Source organism: Alosa alosa, chromosome 11 (genome assembly GCF_017589495.1).
Source record: "Alosa alosa isolate M-15738 ecotype Scorff River chromosome 11, AALO_Geno_1.1, whole genome shotgun sequence".
Taxonomy (NCBI): Eukaryota; Metazoa; Chordata; class Actinopteri; order Clupeiformes; family Clupeidae; genus Alosa; species Alosa alosa.
In genome coordinates, this window is record NC_063199.1 from 1,859,025 (window position 1) to 1,871,887 (window position 12,863).

Below are 12,863 nucleotides of genomic sequence, written 5' to 3' on the forward strand. Positions count from 1 at the left end.
CATCCTCTTACTCCTCAGAGAGGACTGCTCCCAGGCTGTTATGGCTTTCTGCCAACCAGTTCAGCCACAAGCTTGTGCAAAGGACTGGCCAATTTGGCAATCCCTTCCACAGTGTCTATAGTAGCTGGTAAATCCCAAGGACTTTAGCCTGAATCGCCAGGTTGCTAGCAGTGGAACGTAGCAGACGGGGCGACAATGTAATACAGATAAAATCTGAATCTCACCATGTCACCGAATCAGGGGAGCCCTGAGCTTGTTTCCCCGCAATAAGGCGGTCTAACACAAGCTGATATAAGACAGCGACACCCGCAGTGCGTTCCTAATGTCACGTTTAAATGCACACCCAACAGACAGCATCATATTTAATAGGTAGTCCGATTTCTGTATAATAGCCTGTAATAATAATGGGTCTCATTCAACCGTTCTAACGAACAAAATTTGTTCTTAAAACCCATTTACGTAGTTTTTACAAAGATTATGGTATGTGTGTTTTCTTGTTCAGAAGAAATAACAGAATAGTAAGAACAGAATCTACAGTACAAACACTCAAGAGCACTCTTACGCACATTTGAGAACTGATTTGTTTGTGAAAAATTTAAATGGTTGTTGCATTTTCATCATATCTGCAGGTGTAAAATATAATTGAATTTAAATGACAACTATATATTTTAATATGAAGAAAAATAGGTTACACTTTGACAGTATCGACATAAGAGTAACATGACACTGTCATGAATGTGTCATAAACAAGTCATAAACGTTTAACGCTTCTGTTATTAAGTGACATTCGGTTTTTGAGGTTAGGGTTCATGTGTCATGACAGTGTCATGTCACTCTTATGTCGATACTGTCAAGTAAAGTGTTTCCGAAAAATATCAATTATTTTTTTAATAAAATAAATTCCACTACTTTACTAAGCATTAAGGTATTTTAAAACACAACAAATAACAAAATCACTTTTTATACTAATCACTAAATATAAAGACTCATTTACTGTTCAATTCCTGCAGCAGTGCTTTATTATGTTAATCAAATTGTCTTGCTCATGTATTGTATAATATACGGTAGAAATGAAAGCTGGTGCCTCAGCCTCAATCTGTGTGCACACGGCCCTGCAGTATAATGCACTTTTACAGGGATTGACAGGACGTAAACCTATGCTAATTAAGAACAATTGGCAAGCCCTGTCAATTTAAGAAGAAATGGGATTCAGCATAAGAAAGAAACTGCGAACAATTCTGAGGTTTAAGAACACCTTTGTGAATCTGCTTAAGAGTTTTCATATAGGACCTTCTTAAGAACACAGTTAAGAAAATTCCTAGGAAGATATTGATGAATGAGGCCCAATATGTTTATGTTACCAGAAAGCCTAATTGTTTAATTGTAGGCTATACCGTTTTTTCCGTGAGGCCCGGTCACAATTGTCCTGCAAAATGTTATTATTTTTCCATGCGGTCCAGCGCTGGAAAGTAGCCATGTTGAGCTCCCCCACACATTGAGCCCAGAACCGATCTGCAGGGTGGCTTCTGTGAAGGTACACAGTCTGTGAACATGGGGGCATCATATTCCTATTTCGCCCAGGGCGCAGGATTGCCTTCCGGTGGCCCCGCTCATGGCCCAACCGTTGGCGAAAGTAATTCTAATTTAATCACTCAATTTAAAAGTAATTTAGACACCGTACTGTACAATATGTCTGATCATTATTGTGTATCTTTTAATGCCATACTAAATGCCTTAAAAATTAATCCCGAAACTACAATTAAATAATAGTTCCTGGACACTAGAGCAGAGCAGCAGTTCATACCTCTAGTAGACTCCATAAATCAGATATTTTCAATCATTCTATTGACCAAATGGTAGAGGCCTGCAATAGTGAACTAGGTCCCCTGCTTGACAGAGTGGCTCCTTTAAAGACTAAAAAAGGCCCTGTAGCAAATTGATGCCTTGGATGAACGAGAATGTCCATGACCTAAAAATATCCTGTAGGAAAGCTGAGAGAACATGGAGGAAAGCTAAGCTACAGGTTTAACGTGCTATTATAAAAGAAATGCAAACTATAATAATGCTGTCCGGAGTGAGAGATGGATCCACTTCTCAAAGGTAATTGCTGAAAACAGTGGAAACGCTTCTTCAAAAACAAAGTAACTTCTACAAGGATGGCCATTGGTAACACAGATAATACGTTATACGATTTTTTAACACTATTACGCAATCTGAGCTCAGTAAAATTGTAACTTAGACCAGCTCCCCAACATGGCTCCCTTTATTCTAAAGATAATAAATACCTCATTAGAAACAGATATATTTCCGACTGCTTTTAAAATTGCTGTTGTGAAACCTTTACTTAAAAAGTAAAATCTTGAACATACTATCTAGTAAATACAGGCCTATACCAAACCTACTTTTCCTGAGAAAAGTACTTGAAAAAGTTGTTTGTAATCAATTTATTCTTTTAGATTTGAGTGCAGCAATCAACACCATTGATCATAACGTTTTAATTCACCGCCTTGTGAAGTGGGTTGGTCTTTCTGATAATGTTTTAAACTGGTTTCAAACCTACATGTACATTACTGGCAGAGATCTTTATGTCTGTCTGTGTCTGTGGTGTGGCCCAGGGGAGCTGTCTTGGTCCTCTGTTTTTTTCCCTACATATGTTTTCGTTAGGCAAATTCCCAAGTTCACATTCAAACTGAAAGGCCACATGGGCTACAAACGAACTACAACGTGACGACTAAGGTGACGACGAGCCCCCAACTGGGCAACTCAGGTAGCAAAATCTTTCCCCAGTTTCCCACCTCTTATTCCCACATGGTATGCTACATGCATGCTATTATTCCCATGCTTCCTGATTTTGGAATGTGTGAAAATGTACAAAAATATAAGGGATAGGCTACCTTCTTATATGTGTATTCCCATGCTTCCTGATGTTGGAATGTGTGAAAATGTACAAAAATATAAGGGATAGGCTACCTTTTTATATGTGATTTCTGCAACAGTGGTACTGAATATTGATATTTAGATTTTCTGTTATTTTACGCTGCAGGGTAGACCGATTATAGCCTGATGCTGCAATACTCAAATTCTAGTCAGAATATGAGTCTGATACTGCTCCATTGTAGACAGGGCAAAACCCAGAACGATCTGATTAAGATCACTACCAAACATTTCTTTGATTCTATCAATTGATTCTATAGTACTTTTTCGCGTAGAATCCATTTCTGCTTGGGACATTTTTATATTGTGCATAGTTAATGATAATTTGCATATTTGAATACATTAGCGAAATTGTGGTAACACTTTATTTTAATGTGTCGCTGTTACAGTGTACCTACCTAATTAGGTACAGTGGTACAACCTGTGTAACAACATGTACTATCAGGTACTATCATTGTACTTGCATTATGTATGTGTGGGTACCTACATATAGTTGTTACATTGTAATACTGAGTGCTTTTACAAAACTTTGCCAATTTGCCTAAATTTTCATCAGAGGCAAAGAGCTGACCTGAGACCTGCTGGATGGGGTAAATCTGGTCATGATAGATTTGATATACAAAGCATTCTTAGCTCCAGTCAAATCCTCATTGTCTTCAGTGTACATGTAACAGCTGTGCTGCTACAACCTTGTTACTCTTTGATACAGTGGAATAAACCTATTAAGTGTACCAGTTAATTACTTACATGTACATATGACATGTATGTTGTGTCTTCGATGTCTTAGAACAGGTCTACTAATTCACTACATAGTACATATATCAACTGTGTTGGTACACACATATTGCTCTTTGATACAGTGGCATAAACCCATTAAAATGAAGTGTACCAGTTAAGTACTTACATGTATGTTGTGTCATTGGTGTCTTGGAACACGTCTGCCATTACCCTAAGTAGCACATGTATCAACTGTGTTGGTACACACTTATTACTCTTTGATAAACCCATTAAAATGAAGTGTACCAGTTAAGTACTTACATGTACATATTACATGAGTTGTGTCATTGGTGTCTTGGAACATGTCTGCCATTACCCTACATACTGTAGTACATGTATCAACTGTGTTGGTACACATTTATTACTCTTTGATACAGTGGAATAAACCCATTGAAATAAAGTGTACCAGTTAAGTACTTACATGTACATATTATATACTGTATATCCTGTCAATGATGTCATGCATCCCCTGTAGTTGATGTGTTGAAACATGTCTGCTGTTACACCACATAGTACATGTATCAACTGTGTTGGTACACACCTAATACTCTTTAATATTCAAAACAAACCCATTAAAATAAACCATACAAGTGAAGCATTTTCATGTATTACTTGAATGTCATGTTTTTAATGTCTTGGACCATCAGTGCTTTTACACCACAATCTAGTACCAGTACATGTGATAGAGACAGGAAATAAAACAGTAAGTTGTGTACTGGAAACTGGAAGAGTGCTGTAAATTCCAAGCTTTTCTATAAACATAAAGTATACCACGTTATTGAAAATGGTTTCATTTAAATCAAATAAAAAGCAAGTAAGTAAAAGCAAAACTCCAGGTCCTCCTAAACCAGGTCAGGTTGTATATATTTAAAGAACACTGCCCTAGAAACTTAAGTTCCTCATTCAAGAACAATTCACAAACATTTGTTTATACACAGTAAGTAAACACTAATGGGCAGAGGAAAACAAAAAGACAGAATGCACAAAATGCATTTATGAACGGAATTTAGGTGTGATGGGAAGTAATTTCCCTCCTGATTTCCATTGTTCAATTTTTTCCTTCATTTCCGGTGTTGCTGCTAGTGAGCATCTTTTAATGTAATCCATTAGCTTCTCTTTGCCCATGTCAAAGGCCGGGAGGGTTTTGAGGAATTTAGGTTTAATCAACATTATTTCTGCAAGAGGTGCAGATAGCGCCATCGTGTTCCGGTCAATTCGTGTTTTTTGAAATGCTTTGGTCATGCTGCGGCAGCTTTTATAGGCCTTCAAGACGTTTATGTATCTTTGCAAGACATCATCTGGTGTCTGTGCTGTGAAAGACAGAAAGAAGAGGAAATTAGACAAAATTATTCTTGGGCGTTGCAACAACACATTTATAAGTGGACTTGTCATCACCCAATCCCCATGAAATGTAAAGCCGTAGGTTCTGCAGGTTAAATGCCTCATTAGGTCAGCTTCCCTGTCTATACCAAAATCTTGTGCCAAATTGACTTCTTTATTTTCTTTTCTTCAACTTGGTGAGCTCAAACAATAGGGCTTTAAGTTGAAACACCAGAATTCCCTGAATCATGATGCCTTGAAGTGTCAGTCTGTCTACTGATGTTAACTGTACTGAACACAAACTAAAATACTTTCTGACAAATTATTATAGTTGTATTTGGACTGTCACATATACAAAATGATTAATGATACAGTATCTTGCATGGAATTTCTGCATGTCTTCTGCACATGTTTGTTTAAACCTTTTCAGCACACAAGAAACAATTATAAAGATCCAACCCCCAATTATGAAGATCCAACCTTTCAAAACCTTCTGAAACCAAATTACAATATCTCACAAAAGTGAGTACATCCCTCCCATTTCTGCAAATAATTTAATTTTGGATAGATTTTGCCTAGACATGACACCTTAATAACACATAATCTCGTCACTGTAGTGTACAGTTTGTACTATTTATGACATATGATTCAAAACACAATCAAGAACTGGCAACATAAGTGAGTACACCCCATAATGAATTTCTCCAAATTACGGTTTTCAGTGTTAAATAATTTGTGTCAGCCATGATCATCTAGCACTGCCTTAACCCCTTTGCTGTTGTGGATTCACCAGAGCTCACAGGTTCCCTCCATTATTACATCACTAAATAGATGGGTGCTAGCTCAACCTTCTGCTTGAGGAGGCTCCAGAGTAGCAAGAGGCGTATTTGGCCAGTCTATCATGGCTAAGCTTAATTGATCATCTGTGGAGCATCCTCAAGCAGATGGCTGAGCAGCACAAGGTGAATGGGAGTAACCTGGTTATCACGAGCATAGTCTAGGCATAGCATAGCATAGCATAGCATAGGCAGATGCCCAATGGGACTATTGTACTTGCCTGTATAGAACTTTGACTATATGTACCTAGGTTTTTAGATCTTTACCCTATGTGCTGCACATGGTTAGCTTTAGCACCAGGGTTACTAGTCGATTTAGTGTACACTGGATTACCCCTTTAAAGTGTCATGTATACAGAGTTATCCATTTCACTTTTGTGAAATGCTGTATAAGTTCTTCTATTTACTTATCACAACTGTTGGTACTAGCCTAATTAACAACCAGAAAACCTCTTGTCTTGGCGAGGGGATGATCCTCCTTCTTCTTTGTCTTCCTCTTTTTCTTCTTCTTCGGCTCATCATCGGAAGATGCAGATGATAAAATTGCACATGACGAAGATGATCCAATCTCAGAGTCAGAAGAACCAGATGATATTTCATCTTGCTTCTTCTTTGGTTGGCTTTTACCTTTCCTGTGCAAATGTAACAGAAGAAACTTATTCATCTAATTTTAAACATGATACATTGACTACAGTATGAATATTTAAGGAAGTACTCTTAAATTTAGTACTGGAACAATTTGGCCCAACCTAGACTGAGATATGGACAAAGAAGTTAGGCCAACCCAATTGTTTATAGAAACTGAAGGCTCCTAACATCAGCTGTACAGCTGCAGTTGCCTGCCACACAAGCAGGCTGGGAAATAGCATCTTTCCACAAGCCATCAGGCTTATCAACACACTAAAGAAAATTCAATGAACATTCCATGAATATGCTACTGACAAACTCTATACGATGCTCTCAGCACTCTTGCACTTTATATTTTGCACCTTACATATTGAACCTACACCTTACTGCACCTTACATATTGCACACCTCATTGCACTTTTCATACTACACATTACACTTCACCTTACCTCACCAGCTTCCAAGAAAGAGCTACCACAGTATTTCCTTTCTTGTTGTTTATCTGTATGTTTTATGTCCATTTATTATTGATGTTTGTATTTGATGGTGGTGTGTGTGTGTGTGTCTGTGTGTGTGTGTGTGCGTGCGTTGAATTGAATTGCACATTTGGTGTCTGGTGAAACGCAATTTCAATCCTCTCTGTAATCCTTGTTACATAGTGAATTGACAATAAAGTACACTTTGACTGTCCATATCACAAATTCACTCATCCTTTTTCCTTTGGACAGCACATGGTGACCTCAAATAAGAATACTATGGGTCAAATTGCAATGGAATTGACCAAGAAGAGATAATGTGAAACGTGAACCAACAGAAAGTCAAAAGACAAAGCCGGTGTGAATCAATCAATATCCTGAATTCTAATCTAAGAGTTGCTGTTGAAATGAGTGATAATGTAAAAAAACCTTGATCATAGTCCGAATTAATGAAGCGGCAGCTCAACATTGAATGTAAGAACAGATGACCTACCAGTGGATGCCATGGCCGTGGTAAGGGTTGTCCGCAGAAAATCTCGTTCATTTTCTAACATGGCAACCTTCTCCTGTAGAGTTTTTATTTCTGACAACAGCCTCTTGTTCTGTTGTTTAACATTGCTGGCTGATGACTGGAAGTCTGGAACACAAACAATTAAACATGCACACACATTTACATCAGGCATACATCTGTTACATTTGACTGATGGCTATACATAATCCCATAACATTTGACATAAAAAACATTTTAGCATTGGAAGTGCTCAGCACAATACACCATTCTGGTCAAATACTGTAAAATGGGACATAAGAATAGCAACAACAACAACAAAACCTCACCGTCTGATGAATCACTACATGCCACATCTTTATCTTGCTCCTCCAGTTTTTCTTGTGTTGGTGGAGTGACATCTTCACACCTGGACACTTCACCAGCACTTGTGGATTCAATGGTGATGGTTTCAGGCATGGTACTAGTTTTGACATTTGCTGGTTTGGCTTTTTTTTTACGGCCAGCCATCCTGGAATATACAGTAAATAACTGACATTACAGAAGACTAGGAGGTCTAATGTAACCTAGGTTACTGAAGCTAATCACTATCATACCCAGTGATGGAATGTAGTCCTCTCATAGCCTAATAAATAAAACACTCCCACTGTTGAGATCTTGCAATCACCCTGTCTGAATGACTGTGGCAGTTTATTGGTTTACCTTGTAAACACACTTAATCCTGATTTCTTTAAAGGAGAAGTTCGGTGTGAAATGGACTTTGATTGTATTGAAAGATGTTATTTTTATTCCAATAACAAGGTTCAAAGCAACTCCACACTTCATATGGAGACTTCTGAGGGTCATTTAAATCGAGACACTAAGAAGTTTAAAAATGCACATGTAGTTTATTAAAAAGACCGTTTCTACAGACCAGTGTTGGGAAAGTTACTTTTTAAAAGTAATTAGTTACTTCTCTGAAAAAGTAACTCCGTTAGTAACTCCGTTACTGCATTGTAAAAGTAATGTAGTGAACTAAGCCTAGCTGGTTACGAATGTGAGCTCCCATGGTGCTGTGCAGTGTGTGTGAGTAATGTTGATGTTGGTTTTAGTGAGAGTAATTGCGTTTACCTTGTCATGTATGTGTTAGCTTGTATAGTCTTTCTTTATGTTGTACCTCATGTGTTTACCCCGTGTATTGTATGTGACTACCCTGTTTGTGTATCGTGCTTGTTTAATCGACCTCCCTTGTGTTGCCTGTGTAATGGGGTTCATGTGTTTTGGTATGAGACCAATAAAAACCATTCTGAGACAAATTTGCAGTTTGTTACAGTAATTTGAAATGTAATGTGAAATGGTCACAGACCTACAGCACATTGTTGTCTGGGCTGGCCATAGCCTAAAGTGTTGTATGCACGAGGGACAAGTTTGTATAGTCAGGTCACTGATGGCCTGCCTCTTGGAAGAGATTGGAGACTATTAGAAATGTGTATTTGTTGTAGTTGCAATTTGATTTCAACATCACCTTTGGAATAGCCTATATGGAGCAGGATCTCTGTTTTGATATGCAGTTTGCCATGTTTGAGTCGAGCTCGACAGGCTGTAGGCTACCTGGACACAGAGCTATAAGCCATCATATTTTTTATATTGATTAGGCTATGTCAAAGCGAACCGTTTATCACAGCAACTAGTGAGAAGTGGTGTTGGAAAGCCCTGATCTTGCAGTTTCGTTTGATGTGCGTGATTTCTGTATTTCGTGAATAATGATTACAGAAAAGAATGCATGTAAAACGCACATTTGTGCCTGGTGTGTCGGCTTGTGTCTGGCGCATTATGTTAATTGTAGTAACGCAATGCATTAATTGACGGTAACGGTAACGGCGTTGTAATGATGGAAAGAGTAATTAATTAGATTTACTGAAAAAAAATATGCCGTTTACTTATAACGCCGACAGTACCTTCAGGGGATTTGGAGTCGGCGCCATTTTCAAAATAAGACGAGATAAGTGCTGTCTGTAACATTATGGTCTTTTTTTAATAAACTACCTGTGCACTTTCAAAGTTCTCAGTGTCTTGTTTTAAATGTCAGGGCCCTAGTAAGTCTAACAATGAATTGTGGAATTACTTTGAACGTTGTTAATGGTGTAAAAATAGCGATTTGCCTGCATATCCTATGCTTTGCCCCCAGCACTAGAGGAAGCTATAATGGCTAATAATGTGTAATTCGGAATGCTGCAGATGAACGAAGGTGAGCATTTGACATAAATTTGTACTCGGTAACATCTTTCAATACACTCCAGGTTCATTTCACACCAAACCTCTCCTGATTTCTTTAACCTAACAGTTATTTCTAGATGCTATGTGTTATTTTATGAGAAATCCAAAAATATCTTTGGCCTAGAACTTCTGACTATGTGACTAGCTACAAATGTTAATGGCAACATGCACTCAAAAAGCAGTTTAAAAACTACGACAAATGTTACAAAATATGCCCTGACTCTAGCAGTTGAACGTTTAGAACTCACAGCTCAAAAAAATCTTACCTCTATTCCTTGTTCAACGCGCAAATGATCTTGATATTGACGGTGTAAATTTGCAACCGAAGTCTCTGCGATCGACTGAACTTCCGTTGGCTTTCTTCCTTGCAGTGGAGTTGCCAGGTAATTCTTTTTATCAGCGTAGTTGTGTTTGCCAGGTTAACCTGGACATTTTGCAAAAGAAAATGTAGATGGATTTTGCATTTGAAATGATAAACGAAAAATGATATACACTAATTACTTATTTTGGTGTGCTCTTAAACTTACGATTCTGAAAAAAGAGTAGAATCATGTTGAGATGTTTTTCTAAAAATCTGGCAACCATAATCTAAACGCTGGATGGAGGAAATTGGAGGGAGTTGGATTACATTGGAGGGAATTGAGAAGGCTACATTATCAGAAGTGGAACTGGTAGGCTGTGCAAAAAGATGACATTATTTTTTAGCAAAGGGCATAAAGAGTTTGGAGTCAGAGAAAAATATAAATTAGTAAAATGGATGCAACGGCACAAACTACTGGCACAAACACAAAAGTGCCAGAAATGCAACAAACAAATGACTATGGTCCGACATCTAGGAAAAGATGGATATATATGGTGAGTAAACACTTCTTATGGATTTTGGGACAGAGTGGCCAACATCCCCATAGCAAAATCATTATGGGTCTAATTTGGCCCAAAACTGGCTTTTCTTTGGAAAGTTTTTGGATTGATGTATGGCCCAATTAAGGGGTGGCAAAATAAAAACAAAAGAAAGTCAAACCCCACCCAAAGCTCTCCCCAAAAGAATTCAAAATCCCCACATACCAGCCAAATAGTTGTTAAGCCAAATGTTTAACCTGTGGTAAACCACAACCATGCCATAGTTAAACAAAATATCTACTTTTATGCCAAAATGAAGCCAAAAATGCCAAATGTATGCCATACTATAGACAAAATCTTTGCCATCTGCGTTGTAATACATTCTTCATCTTGGCCCATAATGATGACTGATTAATGACTCTAAAAGTCTATGACAGAGCTATATATTAATGTAGCCTGTTTGACATTGATTGATGTGAACTGATGTTTCAGGCAATGTCGACGAACCAAATACCACCAAAGGGTATGCAAAAAGTCCATAAGATATAGATCCATGTTCTTCAGATCACACAAGGAATTGCATAATTGGATGATGTTTATCTACAGGTAGGCCAATACTATTATTAGGCCTGTATTGTGTCAACAGCCAAATGTTTCTACAAGACTATCAAAGCTGGTTTTATCCTCATTTGTGAACTCATTTATCCATTCACAAGATTTTGCCAGGGTCTTCGACTGCGTCAGATTGATCTGATGGCTGATGGTGTTGCACACAGTTCGGCTACTCTTTCCAAAATGGCAAAGAAGATTAGAAAGGTTTGGCACTATTGCTATTAGTATTGGACAAGTTGCCTCTGAAATAGAATCCATATTATGGTGCACTACATCATGCGGAAGCAATAGCCCATCAAATAGTTGTGAGCTGTTTCACTGTTTATAAATTGGGGCTAACCTAATAGGTGACTTTTAAATTAACATGCTGCAATTTCAGGCAATGTTTATTATAACCTTGCACACTCTGAATTCTGTCTGTGTTTATGTGCCTTTGTTACTTTCAATCAAAATCAAGGTGTGCACAACATCTTTGAAAAGAATGAAGTTGAGAAAGACATTCAAAATTGGTGGACATTCAAACAATCGATTTGTGGTCATTGATTAGTCAAAATTCATCCATAAACGAAAGGTAGGCCTACTAATTTATCAGGTTTAATTATTTTCCACTTCATGCACGCACCATAAATAATCTTTGCATGTTTTACAGTACAACCGTGGAAGATTTGGGGGCACTTGGGCAAGGAAGGGCTGGGTGTTTGGAATGCTGGAAGTGCACCGACAGACCAGAAGACCAATTCTAAAGTTAGTGAAGACCCGCGCTCGAGCAACACTGATCCCCATCATAGAGAAGCATGTACGATGCAACTCAAATATATATAGTGATTCCTGGAGAGCTTATGTGAATGCACTCAATCCAAGAGGTTACCGCCATTTCCCAGTCAACCACCGGCACCATTTTGTTGACCCTTTGACAGGGAGTCACACTCAACACATTGAGCGATTCTGGAGGACTGTTAAGGAACAAATTTGGAGAGTGAGAGGAAACAGGAGTGAAAAGTTGTTAAAGACTCACTTGAAAGTGATTGAGTGGACTTACTGGTTAGGGAAAAGGAATGCAAAGGGTGTTTTTGCACAGATGGTTCACGATATTGCAAAAACGTACAAGGTTTAAGTACACAGGGACTCAGAAATGTGTGTGTTATATTCTCTGTTCTGTATGCTTTGTTAAATTAAATAAACCGTACATGTTGTTTGTTCCTAAATAGACATTTGTTGAAAAGATATCAAATATATTTTGATGAATACATTTTGTTTACTACTTTTTGGAAATTTTCTTGGGTGACCAAAAACAATTATTTTCATATATGAAGGTCGCCTATACAGTTCTTATTTCATGAAGTAACACAGTTAGTCTGTTTATGCCTACCTGTATTAGCACATTTGAAGACTTGAGAATGAGGATATACATGTAATATGGATGTATACTTATCTGGTACACTTTATTTTAATGGATTTGTTCTACTGTATTAAAGAGTATTTAGTGTGTACCAACACAGTTGATACATGTACTGTATGGTGTAACAGCAGACACGTTTCAACACATCAATTACAGGATGCATGACATCATTGACAGGATGTATATTATATGTACATGTAAGTACTTAACTGGTACACTTTACTTTAATGGGTTTATTGCACTGTATCAAAGAGTAATAAATGTGTACCAACACAGTT

The 12,863-nt window shown here is 37.7% G+C and overlaps 1 protein-coding gene and 1 long non-coding RNA gene across 3 annotated transcripts; one reads left to right on the plus strand and one right to left on the minus strand.

The window, feature by feature from the left end:
- Positions 1-4,309: 4,309 nt before the first annotated feature.
- On the minus strand, positions 4,310-10,884 carry LOC125302895 (coiled-coil domain-containing protein 106-like). Of its 2 annotated transcripts, none has more exons than XM_048256237.1 (5): positions 10,001-10,884; positions 7,808-7,989; positions 7,464-7,607; positions 6,318-6,494; positions 4,310-5,021 (listed from the first exon to the last, which is right to left on the minus strand). In XM_048256237.1, exons 2-5 carry the CDS (start codon positions 7,986-7,988, stop codon positions 4,705-4,707), a joined length of 819 nt encoding a protein of 272 aa, XP_048112194.1. In that variant the 5' UTR covers position 7,989; positions 10,001-10,884; the 3' UTR covers positions 4,310-4,704. The 2 variants fall into 2 exon arrangements, with proteins under 2 accessions (XP_048112194.1, XP_048112195.1); XM_048256238.1 differs by having other exon boundaries at positions 4,875-5,021; positions 6,318-6,499.
- A 186-nt stretch (positions 10,885-11,070) lies between these two features.
- LOC125302897 lies at positions 11,071-12,512 on the plus strand. Its single transcript, XR_007194981.1, has 3 exons — positions 11,071-11,390; positions 11,644-11,757; positions 11,836-12,512. It is a non-coding gene; the product is annotated as an uncharacterized LOC125302897 (long non-coding RNA).
- Positions 12,513-12,863: the final 351 nt, after the last annotated feature.